The 21,145-nt window shown below is 49.0% G+C and overlaps 1 protein-coding gene across 3 annotated transcripts in view; it reads right to left on the bottom strand.

The window, feature by feature from the left end:
• Positions 1-21,145, bottom strand: part of FLNB (filamin B) — a 139,805-nt gene that overhangs the window by 31,173 nt on the left and 87,487 nt on the right. For 2 of the 3 annotated variants that reach the window (XM_032411592.1, XM_032411593.1), the window contains exons 19-28: positions 17,878-17,995; positions 15,367-15,629; positions 13,312-13,909; positions 12,479-12,652; positions 11,487-11,649; positions 10,390-10,550; positions 6,001-6,168; positions 3,307-3,430; positions 1,781-1,937; positions 556-745 (exon numbers count right to left, since the gene is read on the bottom strand). In XM_032411592.1, the coding sequence (XP_032267483.1) occupies positions 556-745; positions 1,781-1,937; positions 3,307-3,430; positions 6,001-6,168; positions 10,390-10,550; positions 11,487-11,649; positions 12,479-12,652; positions 13,312-13,909; positions 15,367-15,629; positions 17,878-17,995 (2,116 nt within the window). Of the gene's footprint in view, positions 1-555; positions 746-1,780; positions 1,938-3,306; positions 3,431-4,218; positions 4,312-6,000; positions 6,169-10,389; positions 10,551-11,486; positions 11,650-12,478; positions 12,653-13,311; positions 13,910-15,366; positions 15,630-17,877; positions 17,996-21,145 lie in introns of all 3 variants that reach the window. The other variant, XM_032411594.1, reaches the window with a different exon arrangement.

Raw genomic sequence — 21,145 nt, 5'->3', positions numbered from 1 at the left:
AAGAGCTGTTCTTAGAAACGGATGGGCCCGTGATGGGCTTAGTCGTGTCTCAGAAACTGAAGGAAGTGTGATGGTCAAATATTTCTGGAGATATTCTGAGAGATGTAGGCATAGTCTCGAGTACTAAGGAAAAACCTAGATCCTTGAATGCGTTTCTCTAATGTTGACCTGAAATGCTCTTCAATAAAATCTTGAGTAATTAAACCATCTACTCAGGAAAGGCATACATTTGCAGCTTTTCATGGGAGCTACCACCACAGTGGAGATCTTAACAAAGGCAGCCACTTCAAAAGTAACATAATAATAGCTTCCCTGTGCCTGGCACTGTGCTAAGCATTTCTCATGCCTGACCTCATCTAATCTTTGCAATAACCCTGTGAAACAGTCTCTGATCCTGAGAAGAGTTTCTTGAATTCAAATGTTCTCAGAAACATCTTCCATCTAAGTATGACTGAAGCTCAGAGTGGTTGAGCAACTTGCCCTAATCATCACACAGCCACCGAGTGGCAGAGAAGGGCTAGCCCCTGGCTTTCTGACCCCAAAGCCCACACTCACCGGTGGCCAGGCACTTGCTGGCATCTCCCGTCTGTGTGGCCCGGATGCGGTAGGGGGACAATGGGATGTCATCCCCCCCATAGGTGACCCCAATCATATAGCGTCCAGTCTTGTCAGGGATGTAGGTGACGGCGTACGTGCCATCCTCATTGTCGTGGACAATGGCTCTTTTGGGTTTTCCCTCTTGGTCCTGTGAATCACAGAGAAATGCTATTTAGGATGTTGTCATCAAGATGTAGAAACCAGTCATGGGAAACCGAGACACATTTTGCTTATTAACTGGTGCCTCTATTCAGGAGACAGAACTAATGGCTTAATATAATCTTAATTATCATCTTTTTTGGGGGGGAGGCAGGGAGGGGAGAAGGTCACACCATATGGACATGGTCAATTTTTAGGAATTTTACGGTCAAGTGAACAAGAGCTGATTCAGCTCCGGACCCAATGAAATGCAGGGAGATGAGGGGGCTGAGGTTCCTGGTCCTGCATCACCACATCCACTCTCCCTCTTCTCTTTAGTAAAAGGCTCCCAATTGTTGGCTGGGTGCACTGCTCCCACTTGCTAGCAAACTCTGCCGCTAGGTATGGCCATGGGACTTGTGACAAAGTTCTAGTAAAGGAGAGGGAAGTGGGAGTCACACAGAGCGGCTTGAGATTGCTGATTGAGCTCAAGGTCCCCCTTTCCCCTTCTGCCTTTCCTCCTCCTTGTGGCCTGCCAGGTGCATCTGCTCATGGTCCATGAGGAGACCTCAGGACAGAAGCCACATGCCAGGACCAAGGAGCAGACAGATGGAGCTGGCTTCCCTGCAGAGCCACACAGCACCCAGGCGGCTCGCCTCTGGGCTTCCTTAACCAGAGAGAATAATCCCATGTGTCGGAGCCAGTCTTATTTGAGGGGCTATTGTGATATGCAGCGCAACCTAGTCTTAACTAATCTGATGAGGAATTTAAAACATTTTAAAACAAAAGCAGAGGAATGGATAGAATAGAGATCAAAGTACATGAGATTCATCCAAACGCGGTACTTGGAGCTACACCTTCAGACCTCTCACTCAGGCAAGCATGTCTGTTCTCTTGCACAATTACCGACTCTCTGGTGGGAAAAAAGTCCGTCAAACATTTGCATCAGGCCAGAAATTGGTTATTAAAACCTTGTTCTTATCCCTGGCCAGGAAGTTAGGTCTTCATTAATCATATTTGACTCAAGAAAAAAACTCAAAGTTACCGTGATCTGAACAGCAAGCAGGCCTTCCCCAGCATCTCTGGCATCTATTGCAAACTCCACGGGCAGACTGGCAGGCACACCATAGGAACTGAGGCCGGGGCCACTGGCAGTCACTTTGCTGGCATCGTATGTGGGAAGGACCTTGACCTTGAAGGGACTTGAAAGACACATACACAGTGTCGATACCGTCAACCCAGCTACATCTGATCTCCCTTACACAAAGAGACTGGGCTCAGAGAGGGCGGATTTCTATAGCAGACAAGACAGCGAGTGCCTTACATACCTTAAATCTAGCAGAAATTTACAACCACGTAACCATCATACGCTTTCCCTGAGTGTATTCCATGGGATACACACTAATCCCCAACTTGGTTTGGGAGACACAGTTAACTTACTTTTGTTAGGCTAAGAAAATGGTCACCAAGATGGGAACGGAATATTGGAATTAGGAAACAATGTTGGAATAATAAAATTAATATCTTATCCTCTTTTCTATTTTTAGTACGCTTTAGATGGTGAACTACCTATTAGCAAAGTAATACATAAATGTAATTTATATATTTCTACATACCTAGAGCTATATGTATATCTCTATATAAAATACATATTAGAGGGGCACCTGGGTGGCTCAGTTGTTAAGTGTCTGCCTTCAGCTCAGGTCATGATCCCAGGGTCCTGGGATCGAGCCCCGCATCGAGCTCTCTGCTCCACAGGAAGCCTGCTTCTCCCTCACCCACTCCCCCTGCTTGTGTTCCCTCTCTCACTGTCTCTCTCTCTGTCAAATAAATAAATAAAATCTTTAAAAAAAATTAAAAAAAATACATATTGGGTATGGGTCAATTTTTTTCATCTTAAGGTGTAAAAAAAGAACCCTTTGGAGGCTGTTCTGACAGAGGGAAGAGCATATGCAACATTTCATATTAATATGAATGAGGAACAAGGCTTCTATCCAATACCCTCTGGGAACACTACTGTCAACCAAATCTTCAAGTGAAGAGTAAAAAAGTAAAAATCTTCACCCTAATCAAAGAACTACTTGCAAGGTCACCAGAAAGAAGACTTTGATGAACTAACACATTCCTTGTTTCTCCAAAGATTCCCAACTCCTTCATTTCAGCTCATCTTTAAATTAAAGATGGCCAAAAGGAACAAAGTAGGGGGATACAGGATACCAAGAGAGGAGCAGCCACAGATATCAAGGCTAGTGTGTTGTAACACCTGGGCACAGATAGCATGCAGGTTCTCATTGATACCTGCTGATGAGGAAAATGGATGGGTAGATGGATGGGTGGATGGATGGGTAGACGGATGGGTGGGTGGTGGTTGGATGGATGGATGGATGGATGGATAGACGGATAGGTGGATGCATGGGTAGGTGGATGGGTAGATGGATGGATGGATGGGTGGGTGGGTGGATTGCTGGGTGGGTGGACAGATGGATAAATGAATGGATAAATAGGTCACCAGGACAGTGCTGGTCAATCCCACAGAGGGGTGGGCTTCAGGCTGGTTTGTCAGGAGCTTACCTACGAGGAATCTCTTCATCAGCATACTTAACTGAGACCATGTAAGGCCCCTCCTGGGATGGGGTGTAGGTCACTGTATGTGTGCCATCCCCATTGTCCACTATGTTCACCGGCTCCACCAGGCCTGAGAACAGAAATGAGAGGTCTGAGGAACTGCTTAGACTCTCCTTCACTCCACCCTGGGCTGAGTTTGAAACAGGAGCACATTCAATCCCAAGAGCTATTGTCTTCCACTGATGAGAAACATAAAGGTAGGCAGCCCATAATCAGAGGCCCGAGAAATCACAGGAGACAGGATCCCCAATTCATGGTTGCAGAAATGACCCCAAGAAACACCTTTAGCTTTCTGTTGGCTAAAGTACACTCTGTCAGCCCTTGAGTATAATTAAGGAGACTGCCCGTGCTTGTGTGAAGACGCGTGTTGCAGGCATGCTATCCCCTTTCAAGCTGGTGAGGCATGCTTGGGATGTGGCAATTTTACTTTATAGCTGAGGAAGGGCCAAAGAGTCTACAACTCTGAACAGCAAAAGTTAACCGATGGGCTGGCCAATCAAACTTATGGCCACCGTTGAGCACAGACCACTATGGCACCAGCAGGCTGGGTGTAGGTGCAGGGCAGGTGAGGGTGCCAATCTCATGGGGTGGAGGGGACTCTTCAAAGTGATGCCTGCAGGGGATGGTTAAAGAATGTGTTAAAGCATAATCAAGGCATGCATTGGGTTGGTAGATTCCAGATCCTGCTTCTGAACTTGAGCATCAAGGATGGGTCAACTGCAGGATAGGTTAAGCAAAGCACGGCATACTCATTAAGCAAAGCAGATGAGGCAGGAACAAGGCAATTTCAAGGGTGAGGCCAGCAAGAGGCATTCAGGTCACATAAATTAGAGCAGCAGCCAATAGGAAATTGCAAACCTGTCTCCGTAAAGTCACCCTTCGGGTCACCTTTAAAGAACTCTGAAATGGCTTTCAAGGGGCTGCGCCATGACTGGGAATCCGTCTCATCAGCTAAAATTAAAAGGCGGTTACTTCCGAGTCCTCCATAATAATAAAATAGAGGTAAATAGCTAAGTAAAGCCGCCCTCCCTCCCTCCCTCTCTCTTTCTCTCTCTCACACACACACAGGTCCTAAAACTCAGTAACTATGCAGAATCAGATTCCAGCCCCATGACCTCATTTCCCTCAAACCACATCTGCCCTGAGCTTCAAAGGGCATAACCTCCTGCTGAACCCCATTAAGTAGAAAGTTCCTCTTCAAAGAAGGAAGCCCCCATTTGCCACTTCTGTAAAGCCACGAACACATCACTAGGGAAACATCCAGATAATTTAAGAAATTAGGGAGAGAATGGCACATTTTCAATGCCGGAAGAGGAAATGTGATTGCCTACCAAATAAGGTAAATTTCAATGCACTTCAGGGCTTTGTCCCAAAATGGCCTGCTAGTCAGACCAAACCCCAGTTCCAGGCTGCCAACAGGGCAGGCCAAATTGTCAACAAAGGCCATCCCCAAGAGACCCTCTCCCTCCAGGAAGTTGGGACAATGACAAAGCCATGTGTCATATGGGCTGTGTATCTGTCATTTCCAGAAATTTGGGGTGTGTTCCACATGGGCACCAAGGCACCTCAAAGAGAGTAATCACCTCCAAACCCATCACCCACCCAAATTCCAGACCAACCCCAGTCACCTCATCAATGCTTAGACATACATGTGAGAGCCCAAATACTACTTGCTTCATCTCACTACTTAAGAAAAATAAAAATTTGGGCGCCTGGGTGGCTCAGTCGTTAAGCGTCTGCCTTCAGCTCAGGTCATGGTCCCAGGGTCCTGGGATCGAGCCCCACATCAGGCTCCCTGCTCAGCAGGAAGCCTGCTTCTCCCTCTCCCACTCCCCCTGCTTGTGTTCCCTCTCTCGCTGTCTCTCTCTCCGTTGAAAAAAAAATAAAATCTTAAAAAAAAAAAAAAAAAAAGATTCTCTAAAAAAAATAAAAAGAAAAAGAAAAATTTAAAAAGTCAGGGCGCCTGCGTGGCTCAGTTGTTAAGCGTCTGCCTTCGGTTCAGGTCATGATCCCGGGGTCCTGGGATCGAGTCCCGCATCGGGCTCCCTGCTCCGCAGGAAGCCTGCTTCTCCCACTCCCCCTGCTTGTGTTCCCTCTCTCGCTGTGTCTCTCTCTGTCAAATAAATAAATAAAATCTTTAAAAAAAAAAAAAATTTTAAAAGTCACTTAGAGCCATATTATTAAATGGGGGAAAGACCACTAGAGAAATAAGAGATCTGCCTGCTTTTTAAAAGCAAGAGTTTCAGGGTGCCTTGGTGGCTCAGTCGGTTAAGCATCCAACTCTTGATTTCGGCTCAGGTCTTAAATCTCAGGGTCATGAGAATGAGCCCCTCAGCGGGGTCCGTGCTCAGCAGGGAGTCTGCTTGAGGTTCTCTCTCTCCCTCTGCCCTTCCCCCCACTCACAAATGTGCACACGTGAGCCTGGGTGCACTTTCTCTCTCAAAATATATAAATAAAATCTTTTAAAAATAAATAAAAGCAGGAGCTTCTCCTGTTTAGCTAGAATATGGAGCAATAAAGTAATTTAGGAAATTCAATTTTAAGTTCACAACCAAACTCCAAAGTCAAGTGCCCGCCAGGTCACGGCTGCCCTCACCTGGGGCAGGAGAATGCTGGCAGGAAGGCAGGATGCACACTCACCTCGTGGGCCCAGGACCCTCACTTCCAGAGGGGCCAGGCCAGCCTTGCTGCTGTCCACTGTGAAGGACTGTAAGATGCGGGCTCGGACACCAGAGCCCAGCCCGGGGCCAGCAACCTTGACCTTGCTCGGGTCCACAACATCCTTCACAGGAACTCTGAAGGGACTACCTGGAAAAGAAGTCACAGGATTCTAAGCACGGCTCACCTAGTGACAGGTGACCTGCCTCGTGTGCACCCAGAACTGCACCCCAGGGGCCCTCCACTGTTTGGACCTCAGTCAGGGCCTCCCACCTTGCTGTGTGTGCTCCCACGTGCACCCACTACGTGCAGGCATCGTGCCTGCCACGTGCTGGGCCCAGAGTGCTTAATGGCCCTGTAGGAACCCACAGTGCTGGGAGAAGGGTAAGGCAAACAAGGAGCTATGGCATCACATGTAACAGATGCTGGGGACATGTACAAGCATTGGTGGAACACTTAGAAGGCAACCAATCTCGTCTTCAGGAGGCCAGAGGAACCTTCCAGGGACAGCTAAGCTGAGACCAGAGAGTGAGGAGATAGCACCCAGGGAAGCAGATGGAGAGGGGCTTCAAGCACAGTGACGGGTGCGTGCAGAGGCCTGGAGGCGAGGGAGAAGACAGGCTGTTGAAGATGCCAAAGGAGGACGCTGAGGGGTGGAAGGAAGGAGTGCAGAGGGCTCCAGAGGTAGGGAGGCCTTCTAGCCCACATCTAATATCCTCTCCACAAACGGCTCCTGAGGGCTTCCTGGAGTCCTTCCCCTACAATGTAACCCACACCTTCCCACCACGAATGGCCTATTGGTTCCCTGGCCATTGGGTGAAGCCTTGCTTTTTCCCTGTCAGCTGTGGTCCTCCCACATGGCTGACCCCACAGGTGACATTGGGGGCCTCTGACTCTTTGAAGGTATTGGTTTTAAAGACGAAGGAAACAGGGACACCTGGGTGGCTCAGCCAGTTAAACATCTGCCTTCAGCTCAGGTCATGATCCCAGGGTCCTGGGATCAAGTCCCGCAGTGGGCTCCCTGCTCTGCAGGGGGTCTGCTGTTCCATCTCCCTCTGTGTGTCTTCTCCCTCTCTCTCTTGCAAATAAATAAATAAAATCTTAAAAAAAAAAAAAAAAAAGACCAAGGAAACAGAAAATGCTGTGTGATCAGGATTTGCAAGAGAAGCACTAAAGAGAAAAACTAGGACTGGGCCAGGGTCCCTCATGGGATTCCCCCACCAATGGGGACTAAGTAAGACCTCCGCAGAGGTGAGCCAGAGACAGGAGCCCCAGTGTCCCTGGCATCATGCCTCCTTGGGCTACCAAGTCCATCACCAAGGGGTGACATGCACCTCCTGCTGTGCACAGGAGTCCTTGTGCTCCCAAGGAGGCTGGCAAAATCAATGACTTCTAACCGCTACACAAACTCAGGTGTCTTCTGCTTTGCATCCCCCCAAATTTATCTGTTGTAGAATACGGTGGTAAATTAAAAGATCACACAAAGAACAGAGGCCTTGGTTTTTTTAACGATAGCTGGGTTTCAATGGCATCAAATTTTTCAGCTAACTGAAATAAATGGCTGACCCTGGCAAAGACAAACATCACCCTCCAGGCTGGGGTTTAGGGAAACAAAAGGGAGCTTCATTTCATAGAGAAACGGTTGAGAATTTCAGTGTCAGCAGGTGATGGTGATGGACTACCTCTGAGGCCAATCTCCAAGTCAGAGCTTCTACTGGAAGGGGTCTGAACATGTAGCATGAGGACAGCCAAGAACTAACAAGAAAACTTTAGACCCACGGTGGCAGATACCAAGCGTTCCCTGTCGCCCCGTTCCGTGCCCCAGGCAGACATCGAAAACCAGCCACAGCAGCTCTTCTTCCTGATGCACTTTTTCCCAGTGGATCCAGTTGATCTAAAAGCCACCACCAGCTGACCACAGCTGACCCACCAGGGGAAACCAATATGCCACAGCGGGGAGGACAGCATACCTGGTCAAAAATAACCCCACTAGGGGTTTGCACCAGGCCAGGAAACACTGGACTAATGTTTAACCAATGAAAATCCCCATGAAAGCAAATGAGAAGCCAGCAGGTTGCTGAATGTTTCATAGCAACGCCTCATGAGTTGGCTTACTAAGAAGCCCAACACTAAGACAACCAACCAACATTTTACTAAACATCTGCCTGGAGAAGGGCCTGGATCTGGAAGAAGCTCTGAGCGGCAACAGAGATCTGAAACATAAGGATGTACCATCTACCTCTGATGAGAAAACCCCAAATGGGTCTCTTTTTATTGTAATTCTCAAAGATGGCCACCTGCTTCATGCTCCTGGGTCATCCATGGGGGCCCAAACCTTCACCCTCTTCTGCGAGGGGACTTCCAAAGCTGAAAGCATCAGCCAGACCTTCCCATTGAAGTCGGAACAGTGTTGTTGTATCCATGACCAGGAGAGGCTCTTCTCCACTGCACCTGCCTCCTTGGAGCTACCACGTCATCTCTCCTGACAACAGCCTTCCACCTGTTCTCTGCACTCTCCTCTCCCGTCCTTCCCACTTCGAAACTGCCAAGCTCCCCCAATACCCATGGCTCTGTCCTCTGTCACTGCGCCCTGTTCTTTCTTGGTAGCAGTAATCACGAGAAGCTGCATAAACACCAGACAGGAAGTTCCCAGAGCACAAGAGCTTTGACTGTCTTGTCCATGGCTGAATTCCCCTTGCCTAGTGCTGACAGGGATTTAAAAATCTATGATTAGCTGCAAAGACAAGTTTGAGAAGAAATTTACCAATTTAGTTTTTCTTAAACTTAAAGAAAGCCTTCTAAGAAAATCTAAGCCTTCATAAAATTAAGGCTTAAATGAGTATCTGAGTGGCATTAATTTGAGCTGAATGTCTGTGCTTTCTGACCAATGTGAGGGGAAGAGTGAGTCTGTGTGCACATGTGCATGTAATAAGGAGGAAATGTCTACAGATTCAGCAGTGTTTGGTCAATGCACACTCCAGCTTTTGGGAATCAATCCAGAAACCCAAAAGCAAGCTCCTCAAGTCTGTTCCTTCTCCCTTAGTCTTATCCTGGCTTACAGCTTTCGGCTTTCGGGGCAAGAATAACCCTGACCCATCCGAGGCTCTTCCTGCCCCAGGAGTCTTGGGGTGGGGTTCTGCCCTTTCTCACCATACCCAAGACAGGCATAGGCTGACTCAGTGGCGGCCCCCGGGGTCTTTTTTTTTTTTTAAGATTTTATTTTATTTGAGAGAGGGACACAGATAGTGAGAGAGAGCCGGAGTTGGGAGAAGAGGGAGAGGTAGAAGCAGGCTCCCCGCCGAGCAGGGAGCCCAATGCAGGGCTCGATCCCAGGACCCTGGGATCATGACCCGAGCCGAAGGCAGACGCTTAACCATCTGAGCCACCCAGGCGCCCCAGCCCCCGGGGTCCTTGTCTCCACACTATACCATAGTCATCTACCCATCTAGATGTGTGCTGCTGAATGGCAACCGTTTCATTAAACACAACCAGAATATGGAGATTCTTCCCCCTGGAGCATGAAAGTCGGAGGGCCCTTCGTTACTGAAGTCATATTTCTCATTGTTCCAATCATATATAGCAGTGGTTCTCAACTAGAGGTGATTTTTTGCCCCGAGTGGACACTTGGCAGTATCTAGAGACATTTTTGGTTGTCCCAAAATGAAGGGGGGTAGGGGTGGTGGAGTGCTACTAAATACCCTACAAAGCACAGGATAAACCCCCTCCCCACAACAACAAAGAATTACCCCACCCAAAATGTCAATGGTGCTGAGGATGACAAACCTTGTTTTTGTTTTTTTTAAAGATCTGATTTTTTTTATGTAATCCCTACGCCCAATGTGGGGCTCAAACACGCAACCCCGAGATCAAGAGTTGCGCACTCCACTGACTGAGCCAGCCAGGCACCTGACAAACCCTGCTTTACAGCAAGTGTATATACTACATCATGAACTAGAAAAGAAATTAATAAATAAGAATTTGACTTTGTGGGTCTCTTTCGGCTACCAGGACTGTCCATGAAAAGCAGAAAATAAGAAAACAGGTATAAGGTGAAGAAGAACCAACCACAGAATAAAGTGGAGATTTTCACCTTTGTAAAAAAAAAAAAAAAATCAGCTTTCCCTTAAATTAAGAACTGGGTCCTCCAACACATGAATGATTTCCCGTCAAAATACCAAGCCAATGCGTTTTGCCAGGTTACCGGTCCTACTGGAAGTTGGGATATTCTTGGAGATACGGCCATAAGGAAAGTTCTCCCTTTGCACCGACTGCAAATCTCAGACTCTCTTTCCCACTCAGAGGTAAGCAAGATGAAACCTGCTTTCATGCCAAATCGTTATTCTTTGGGTACGTTTCTGCGGGATCACTTACCAGGGATGTGGGCTCCTCCATATGTGATGTTAACGTCATAGTCCCCTGGAGCAAAGGGGATGTACTCAGCACTACAGCTTCCATCTTTGTTGTCTCTGCAGTTGATCTTCGACTCTGACGGTCCCTCAACAGTTATGCCGAGCCCACCAATGCCTGCCCCTCTGGAAAGGGTGGAAAAAAGAGGGAAGTGGTACTAGTGGTTCATGCTAGTCTGCTTATTGCCAGAATTATTTAAAATCTCTCTATCAACAATCCCAGTTAGCCAATCTGACTCAACTACTGAAAATTTCTCAACAATGTAATATACAGACAGCTCTGATCCCCCCTTTCCAATGCTTATCCTTCACTGGTTTTTCACATCTAATTGCATCTGTGACCAATTCTAGTAGGACGACTTCTAATATTTCACTTAACTAGGAAATGGACTGTATGTTTCTGCATTATCTAGTTAAGGAGCTGCCATCTAGTTCTGGTTTGCTCAGCAACATTAGGACAATAACCAAGGGCTTTCTGGTACTTTTTGAGAATATACTTGGCCTCTCTCTGTAGCGTAAGTCTCTACAAAAGAAAATGCCTCATATACCATGAAAAAAAAAAGCCTCTCAAAAGTTGGGAGACTAGGACACATATGTAGAATATATCCATAGAACTCCTTTAGAGGGGCGCCAGGGTGGCTCAGTCGGTTAAATGTCTGCCTTTGGCTGGGGTTCATGATCCCAGGGTCCTGGGATTGAGCCCTGCATTAAGCCGTCAGCCCCGCTGAGCAGGGAGTCCGCTTCTCCCTCTGCCCCTCCCCCCACTCATGTGCGCACACGCTCTCTCTCTCTCAAATAAATAAAATCTTAAAAAAAAAAAAGACTCCTTTAGTTATGGACATTAAGGAGGGCATATGATGTAATGAGCACTGGGTACTATACAAGACTGGTGAGTCACTGATCTCTACCTCTGAAACTAATAATACACTAGATGTTAATTCATTAGATTTGAATAAAAAAGAAAAAAGAATGCAAGAAGGCAGAAAATAAATTAATAAGCAAACAAACTACCCAGGGCTACTCCTTTTAAAGTCAACACACAGATCCCAGGGCCTTGCTCACCTGGTAACCACGGTGAAGACATTGGGTTTGTTGGTAAAGGCCTCTTTCAACCCTGGTCCTTGGGCTTGAACCCGAGAGGGCTGGCAGCCTTCGGTTACAGCCACTTTGAAGGGACTATGTGGGATGGGTACATCATCGTATGTCACCTCCACTACGTGGAGACCTGTTCAAAACGACAAGCAGAAACATATTTGCACAGGAGTCATCTACTTGTGGGAAATAAGTCCCTCCTACAGAGTTTCATCCAGCACTCACGCCTATCCACTGGCCCATGTTATTGGAAACAAGCAGGTTAAAGAAATAGTACAATATTGGTATGATCTGATTTTTTAAAAATATAGCTATTTATGCTTTCTGTTCATCTAGCAGCCACATAGCCCTCCATCCCCAACACATATACAACACGCAAGGCTTCTCCCCCAAGCAAGTATCACTAAGTCTGTATTCAAGTTAAGTCACCTTAAATGCACCATCCTGTTTTGGAAAAAACTTCCTCCAGTCATTAGCCAAGAGATAAAAGGAAATTCATGAAATAGAATATACATGCATCTACCTAAAGAGACTGAATATACCTATACCAGAATATTTATAGGAATCATATAACCAGGTAATGAGAATATATGGTGCTTTTATTTTTTTCTTTATCCTTTCATGATTTATCAAATTTTTAAGTAATTGCTAATATTCAAGAAAGTAATTATGTAAAAAAAAAAAAAAGATACAAATGGGCACTATGCCAAGACATCAGCCATAAGCTGCTCAGAGGAGCCTGAGGCTAACCCTGGCCCAGATGTCACACACCAGGGCCAGCACGTCAGGCACCGAGCGCGCAGTGGCTCTGCTGGGGAAGATTTCCGCATGTCCCTGTCACTCTGTCCGTGCCTCTGCTGAGACAGGCCAGGCACACAGGGCAGGAGTGAGCTCCAGTCACCAAAGGAAATGGCCCAGCATAGCTCTGAATGATGGTCATGTCCAAGAAGAAGTCAGCTCACCTTTCTCAAAGGGCGTGTACTCCACCTGGTAGGTCCCATCAGCATTGTCTGTGACAAAGCACTCAGTAGAGGCCCCTGAGGGGTTGGCAATGTGGGCTTTGATGTGGTCGCCCCCGACCTGTGTCAGGGGCCGTGAATCGACCGTGAACTCGGTGGTGGCTTCTCGAAACACGTCTGCGGAGCAATCACACAGAGGAGAACGTCACCAACACCCGGGACCTCGGACCAAATCCAGGAACCAGGGTTCTCGGCACTTTAGGTACATTATGTCTAAGTTCAGGGACAGCAGACGGCTGTTTTCTCTGACTCTCCAAATCAAGAGTATTAATGACCACCTCCCCCTGCCACCACCCTGCAAAAGCTGCTTCTTCCCCGGGTGGCCTGTGGAAGCCACCCTGTGACAACACGACTCCTTGCACACTATTTGGACAAAGGTGGGGCTCTAGGACAGGTTAAAAGGAAAAGACAGATCTACTCTGCAACAAGTATGGTAAGAGCACATTTTAAACCTTTTCAATTATGAAAGATCTTGAATTTCCACGTAAAAATCAAGATTGCTGGCTTTGCCAGAAAAATAGGAACATGTGCAGGCAGTGCTGGGCCCTGCTCCCCCTGGAGAAACAAAGCGAGGGTCGGCAGCAGAAATGCCACGTGCTCACCCCCTCTGCTGTGGTCCCTCCCTTCCTGATACCAACAGCACAGGTGCGTGTTTTCTTACGCCCCACCTGGCCCCCGTGGGCATATCTGTTTGCAGCTCTGAGTCTCTGGTGACCCCTAAGTCCCACGTTATTTTGCAACCTCCCCCGACCCCTTTTTTTTTTTCTGAAACCCACCTTTTCCTTCTATTCCTGGCCCAAAGACTTTGACCCTGCTGGTGTCCACGGCGGGCTCCACCTTGACCCTGGCGGGGAAGTGGGGCACCAGCTCACCGCCATACTTCATGGTCAGAGTGTACATGCCGGCAGTCAGGGGCACGTAGGTCACCGCGTAGGTGCCGTCTTTGTTGTTTTCAATACAGACTTCGGCTTTTGCTCCTGAGTCTGAGATGGCTTCCAGGCCCAGGGCCCCGGGCCCCGCTTCTGAACAGTCAACACTCAGAAGCCCGGCTTCGCCCACCTTCCCATGCTGGAGACCTGGTCCTGAAGCCACGACTTTAGAGGGGTCGAAAGGCATTTCAATGTCGGCTTTGAAGGGAGAACCAGGTATGTGGACTTCTTCAAAGAGAATGTTGACAAAGTACTCCCCAGGCTTTGTGGGCAGGTAGGAGACGGAGCAGGTCCCATCACCATTGTCAGAACATTCAATTTTGGCCTCGCACGGACCTTCCACAGTGAGGCCCAGACCTCCAGTGCCTGCTCCTTTGGTGTCGATGGTGAACTCAGCGGGCTTGCCCACGAGACCACCTTCAAGGCCAGGACCATGGGCCTTCACCTGGTTGAACAGAGAATAAAAGTCACACTCTGCCTCGGCCAGCCCTACTTACCACCCCAGCCTGCACTCAGCGCTGAGCTGCCTCTCACTCGAGGGGCCCTTCTCCCTGGGGCCTACCTCGTGTCAGACCGACACCGAGCCAAAGCCACAGTGCAATCCAGGCTTCGAACGGCTACGAGAGGGAGACACGCCTGTGAGCTCAGTCAACACCGAAAGCCACAGCACAGAGGCGTGGTCCTCTGGAGCATGGGGGGTGACTTCCCGTCCTGCCGTGCCCACCACTTCTGAACCACAGGGCCAGAGGTGGAGACCTGACGTCTCGCCTCACAAACACGTTCGGGGCTGAATGCTCGTAGGATGGTTTTATGGACCTCCCTCAACAAACTCCCCATAATAAAACATGACCCTAGAGTGGTGGGTACGTGTCATGATACATTTGTCCAAACCCATAGAATGCACAGCACCCCGAGTGAACCCTCCTGTAAACTATGTATCTGGGGTGAACAGGCTGTCAATGCAGGTTCATCAGTATGAACAAATGCACCGCGCTGCTGGGGGATGGTGGTAACGGGGAGGCAGAGGGGGTAGGAGGGAAATCTCTGTACCCGCCTTTCCATTTTGCTATGAACCTAAAACTGCTCTAAAAAACTAAAGTCTAAGGGTGTCTGGGTGGCTTAGTCGGTTAAGCGTCTGCCTTCAGCTCAGGTCATGATCCCAGGGTCCTGAGATCGAGCCCCGCATTGGGCTCCCTGCTCAGCAGGGAGCCTGCTTCTCTCTCTCCTGCTCCCCCTGCTTGTGCTCGTTCTCTCTCTCTCTGAAATAAATAAATAAATCTTTTAAAAAATATATTTTTAAAAAGCCACAAAAAACTAAAGTCTAATACAAAAATTTAAAAACCAAATGAATAAACAAAACTGCTTTTACAAGAGGGTGGGGATGGGGCTTTCATCTCTGATTCAACAAATAAGACCGTTTTACAGGATTCATGTCGTTCAGACCACAGAAGATACTCTAAAACCCTTGATTTGGGGCTATACTAGGAAGAAATGATAATGAGACTCATATATTTTGATATTGAGCTATATCGCTTCTGCAGGGTGAGCTCACCCTGCGTGCCGGACACGGGGCTGAGGCCTCCACCAGCTCGCTCTCACCTCACCCTTACAGGCTCACGGTGAAGCGAGTGCTGTTATTATGCTAACAAGTGAAGGGGACAGAACGCAGGGAAGAGGACTCCCTCACCGCCAGAGAGCAAGAGGAGCAGTGGGGAGGACACCCAGCTGCCCAGGGGACCCCTCCGGCTGAACTGTAGGAGAGAAAACTTCTGTCAGCCGTTGAGAATGGACCTTCCTCAGAAAACGATCTTCTACAGGCCTTGGTCAAGCAGGATCAGTGAAGGACTCCCGTGTTATATTTGATGATAGGAGACAAGTCCCGGTGCAGAAACGAAAGCTGACCTTGGTGGGATCTGGTGGCAGTGAAGCCTCCACCGTGTAGGGGCTCCCAGGCACGGGATGTCCATCGTAGGTGACGTCTACAGCATACAGCCCCTCCTCCCGAGGGATGAACTTGGCCGTGCTGCTCTCCCGGCCCACCACGGGCGCCACCATACAAGGAACAACCTTCCTCGAGGGGCTCAGGATCGTCACGTCCAGCTTCCCCTGGCCTCCTGCCCCCTTCGTGTCGATGGCGAACTCTTGACCCTTCCCAACTTCGACTCCTGGAAAAGGGGGACACGCCCAAGCGATGAGCTGGCCCTTCTCAGCAGTAAGAACAGCTGAGAGCAGAACAATGAGGGTTCCCTGGACACGAGGCATTATCTCAGCCTGGGCAACAAGCAAGGGCGGATACCAAGGACAAGAAGCAAGACTGAGTCGGGATAATCAGCATTTCCCTGGATAACAACCAGTATAAGAATAGCTACTAACTAATGATGATATTAATAACAATGATAGCTGACACTTACTGATACAATAATGACGGGTTACTTAAAAACCAATAATGATTGGTTACTTAATGACTGCACTTTATCCCCAGGCCTGAGTACAGCACATCACCTCCTTTAATTTTTACCATGACCCTATAGGGTATTTATTAGTTACCAATGGCTTTAACAGATGGGGAAACTGAGGCTCCGAGGTTAAGGAATGTGTCCAGGGTGCCGTACACAGCAGACCACAAAGGTGGGACTCACACATAAATTTACTGGACCCCACAATCTGCTCTGCCAACTAGTAAATTATAATCTGACACTGTCCTCTCTGCTTTACTTACTTTTGGTATTAACTTTCTATCAAAACATTCCCATAAGCCAATGTTTTATTTACTAATTCTTGGAAGCAAATTTAATCCCACAGCCAACAAGGCAAAAGTCACAGAGCTGGCCAATGCAGGGGCACCGAAGTGAGTCCGAAGAACTGACTCTCTGTACTGCGCCGATTTTTGAAAGGTCTCTGTAAAGCAGGGCCACGGAAAACCCATGTGTTGTATTTGACAAAAAAAGGGAAAGGACTTTGAACCAAAATGACAGCATTGCGAGCACAGGGCTCTCACCACAAGCCAGGGAAATCCTGACTCTAGGGCAGTATGGGGTCTCCCAAGACCAGCACCTCCGAACCACAAGCAAGGCGGCCTCGGAGCACCATGGACCAAAGGCTTTTCCTAATCGGCATGGTGTTTTTCCTGGTCTGGAATTGAAGCCCTAGGTGTCTTAGAGGAAGCAGCAATGAGGAGACACATGAAAGGACTGGCCAGTGACTTTCATATGCTCAGAGCTGGCTGCCTTCCAGGGACGGCTTCAGAGAACCCAGAGCTGGGAGGTGGCCTCATTCACAACTCGTGCATTTGAGTCACAGGTGAGTGAAGGTGCTCACTGATGGTCCAGAGACCAAAGAGGCCTGCCCAGGGGGTATGCACTGAGCCCCACGTGACCCTGAAACCAGGTGTGCGCGTGCTACGGAGGTGTGGCCAGGCTTCAGCCACATGGCAGATCGTGCCAACGAGGGGACAGAGGTGTGAATATTCTCCAAGATGCACTGCTCATGTCAAAAGGCAGGCTGCAAACATATGGGTGTACAGGCATGACTTTAATGCAAAATGAACACTGCCGAACATCTGCTGCTGACGCGTGTGCCCATACAGATGTAGAGAGAAAGTCTGAAAGGACAGACACTGAACAGATAACCCTGATTCCCCCCAGGAAGAATAAGAGGTGATGGAGAGAGTGGAGTTTACTCTCAACGGTGTTTTTTAAGATGAAAATGGATTTATGCCTTACTTTGTGTAAAAAGCAGAATTTTATGATTATGTGTTGAACTTCTGAAGCTGAGCGATAAGTACATCAGTGTTTATATTCTACTGTCTTTACTTTTGTATGTTTGGAATTTTCCCTAATACAACAAATGAAAACATTTTAAAATAGATGAGCTTACGCTAACAGGATACCTACCCAAGCCAAAGGAATATCGGGGTGGGGGTGGGGGTTGCATCAGAGTCGCGGTTTCTGAGTGCCGGGGAGTTGGCTTTTATGCTACTGTCCACCCTCATGTGGATCCCATGGCCAAGGACAGCGAGCACAGTACAAAGTCACCAGAAAGCAATGCGTCCCAACTTCTCTTTGCAATGAAAACAATCCCACTGTGATGGCAGCAGTTACCAAAGGCTGACGACGCGCCAGCTCCTGAATTATGAGCTCATTTACCTTTCAAAATACTCCCACGAATGTCAGTGTTCTTGACCACCCCTCCCCCACTGTGCGATGAGGGGATGGAGGCTCGGGGAGGTTAAGCGCAGGTAAGGTCCCAGAACGACCCCGCTGCATGGCCCCAGTTCATACCCACGTCCGTTCCACTGCAAGGTCTCTTATGGCAGAGGCTGCTTCCCTGCAAATTGTCTTGTGAAAGGTATCTAACTGGTGGCCCCAGTGGGTGGTCTTCAGTGACCCGTCTCCCCTGCATCCACGCACTTACTGTTCTCCAGCCCATTAATTCTGATCTTGCTCAGATCCAGCGGAGCGGCCACGCCCACGGTGAAAGGGCTTTTAGGGATGGGGTCGCCGCCATATGTCACCAGCACCTGCATGCAGCCCTGGAACGAGAGGAAACCGAGTGCACCTTTGGGCACCAACGTCTAACTTGCTGTTTATCTTTATTTTATTTTTTTTAAAGATTTTATTTATTTATTTGTCAGAGAGAGAGAGAGGGAATACAAGCAGGGGGAGTGGGAGAGGGAGAAGCAGGCTCCCGCTCAGCAAGGAGCCTGATGCGGGACTCCATCCCAGGACTCTGGGATCATGGCCTAAGCCGAAGGCAGATGCTCAACCAACTAAGCCACCCAGGTGCCCCCTAACTTGTTGTTTAAACCTGTCTTCTAGATCTTTAATTCTTCCAGAGACACAGGGCACTTGACTCCAGTGGATTTAGAAACACCACAGACGTATTTCTCTAAGCTTCTGGCCCCATGGCAAAAACAAGCGAGAAGTGAGATAAAATCAGAGCAGCTAAGAACAACAGGGGCGACTTAATAAGCATACTGTACGCTGTGCTTTTAAGCATTTCCTTGACTCAATTTCCAAATAGTCTGAAGGGGTGGTTCCCACTGTTGTCCCCATTTTTCCAGGAAAGGAAGCTACAGCTCAGGGAGGTAGAGTCACTTCTCCCAAATCACATGCCTGGTGGTGTGAGAGCTGAACCTCATACCCGCGGCACGCAGGCCCGCGTCCCAGCTGCTCGGCCATACTACCTCCTGCCCAGCACACACCCGACCACGGCCACGGGTAAAGCTGCCGTCTATGGGAGCCTCTCACTGAACAAAACCAGCTTTTTCTACGTCTTGGAAATCAATTTCAGGCCACCAGACTGTGAAAGGGATTTGCACACTAAAGCAGCCTCAACTCCCACATCTATGTCACGGAAATAAAAGTTTCAAGTGTGAAGGGAATCCTGCCTGTGGGTTTGGCAGGCCCCTTGTTCGAAGCCCCGGGGGCCATGGGAGCTCCGTACGACCGCATGTGCAGGGTGGTTCTCCTCTGGCCGGTCCCGGCCCACTCCCTGCTGGCTTCCCCTCTCCTGGCGGCTAAGCTCCCTTCCCTGCCAAACCCAGGCTCCATTAAAGCCCACAGCTGTCTCAGTAGATGAAGCTCTCCCTCACCTCAAACACCCCGGGCATAACGTGAAAGGCTGTGGAGGGAGAGACGATGTCCCCCAAGAATCCGGGGGGGCTCACCAGAATTCAGGTTCTAGTGAAAGCTGTCAGTGATCAAGTGTTAAAAGGGTGTAGCTTTTGGCCCACATATATTTTCTCACATTTCGTAATAAAAAAAAAGGGGGGCAAAAGCCAAGAAAAAAATTGGTTGCATCAATGAAGGAGGGAGGACTGATTCTCCAGGATTTATTGGCAGTGCACACAAACCAACTGGCCCCCTGCCTCAAGGGTGTAACGTTTCATGGTAGAACGTGCACGGGTCCGAGCCAAAAAAGCTGAGAGCCAGCCCAGGACAGGACAGGTCTCCTCCTTGTAATAAGGAAGTCAGGGAGTGACTCGTGGCTTCAGCCACCGTGGCATTCCCATCATGCCAGCTCGTCCCAAGCTTCCATTTGCCCACAAGCCCCTAACTCCTTGAGGGAGAGGCCTCACAGCTGACCATGGGTCATAGAAAAACCTTCTCCACCAGCCCTGGAAGTCTTCTGATTGCGTCTCTGGAGTGCCACAGGAGAGGGAAAAATCCTCTTTCAGTTAAGCCTACCCATCCCATAAAAGAAAGTGTGTTCTCATTACCAGTTCTGAAAAAAACAAAACAAAAACTCAGAGAGGAAATGAACTCTACCTCAAATAACCTAACAAGGGGGATGAAGAAATCTTAAGGGACTTACACCTGCAATGGGCTGTAGCATTTAAGGTTTCCTCTGGGCCCCAGCTAAGGAACGGACTGTGCTTTTCCCCCAGAGGGGGGGTGACATCAGGAATGTCGGAGCAATGACCACTGGTGCATTTCACCACGACCTTGCTGACTGCAGGACAGTTTTATTCTCTCCCCTCTGCGCCTCTGAGACCTTAATCCCACCCTGCACAACACACGAATGTAAGACTCTGACCCGAGAGCTCAGGTGAGGACAGGATCAAGTGAGCCACCCACAGCCCCCTCCTCCAGAGATCTCCGGAGCAGGCAGGGGGCTCAGTGAACCCACAGGGTCTCCTCGAGGCACCCCCAGGAAGTAGGTGGGGTTGCCGATTCCCAGTGGTTTCTGACCTGGCGGGTCATGGAGTTGCTGCCACCAGCTTCTCAAAGTGCTCGCTCTAGGGTGCCTGGGTGGCTCAGTTGGTTAAGCGACTGCCTTCGGCTCAGGTCATGATCCTGGAGTCCCAGGATCGAGTCCCGCATTGGTCTCCCTGCTCAGCAGGGAGTCTGCTTCTCTCTCTGACCCTCCCCCCCTCATGTGCTCTCTCTCATTCTCTCTCTCTCAAATAAATAAATAAAATCTTTAAAAAAAAAAGATTTAAAAAAAAAAAAAGTGCTCGCTCTACATGAGGGACTATGGGGTGAGAGACTGAAGTCCCTTGAGGTCACAGACAACCAAAAGCACAGAAGGCAAAATCCGTGGGCGAATATGGCATTGTGCGATCTCCCTTCCATAAAATCAAGTCTTCTGTCTGACCCTCAAGCCCCAACCCAACAAGTGACACCCCACCAAGGCAAAACGAGCTCTGACCACTGCCTTCCGACATGACCGTGACTGGTCCACTGCAGGTCAGCGGGCATCATCAAGCTGCGGCTCAGAGACCCTGCAGGGAACAGCTCCTCACACAGCACGGCCTGTATTCTGAGGGCGACATGCTCCCCCTGGGCCAGGACCCATTGCCAGCTTTCCACACACCAAACAACTACATTTCTAGAAAGTTCCAGCCTGTTATTCCCTAAAACGACAACAAGAAGGTGCGCCTCTGGGCACCAGCCCTCCAAGTATCCTCCCTGCCTCCATGTTGGGCACGGCCTTCTGGGCTGACCCAAGCCTTTTTTTTTTTTAAGATTTATTTATTTGACAGAGAGAGAGAGACACAGAGAGGGAACACAAGCAGGGGGAGTGGGAGAGGGAGAAGCAGGCTTCCCGCTGAGCAGGGAGCCCGATGCAGGGCTCGATCTCAGGACCCCGGGATCATGACCTGAGCCGAAGGCAGACGCCCAACGACTAGGCCACCCAGGCGTCCCTGACCCAGGCCTCTTAACCACATCCAAGGGCA

Source organism: Phoca vitulina, unplaced genomic scaffold, assembly GCF_004348235.1.
Source record: "Phoca vitulina isolate PV1807 unplaced genomic scaffold, GSC_HSeal_1.0 scaffold13, whole genome shotgun sequence".
NCBI classification, from domain to species: Eukaryota; Metazoa; Chordata; class Mammalia; order Carnivora; family Phocidae; genus Phoca; species Phoca vitulina.
This window is presented reverse-complemented; position numbering and strand designations above follow the sequence as displayed.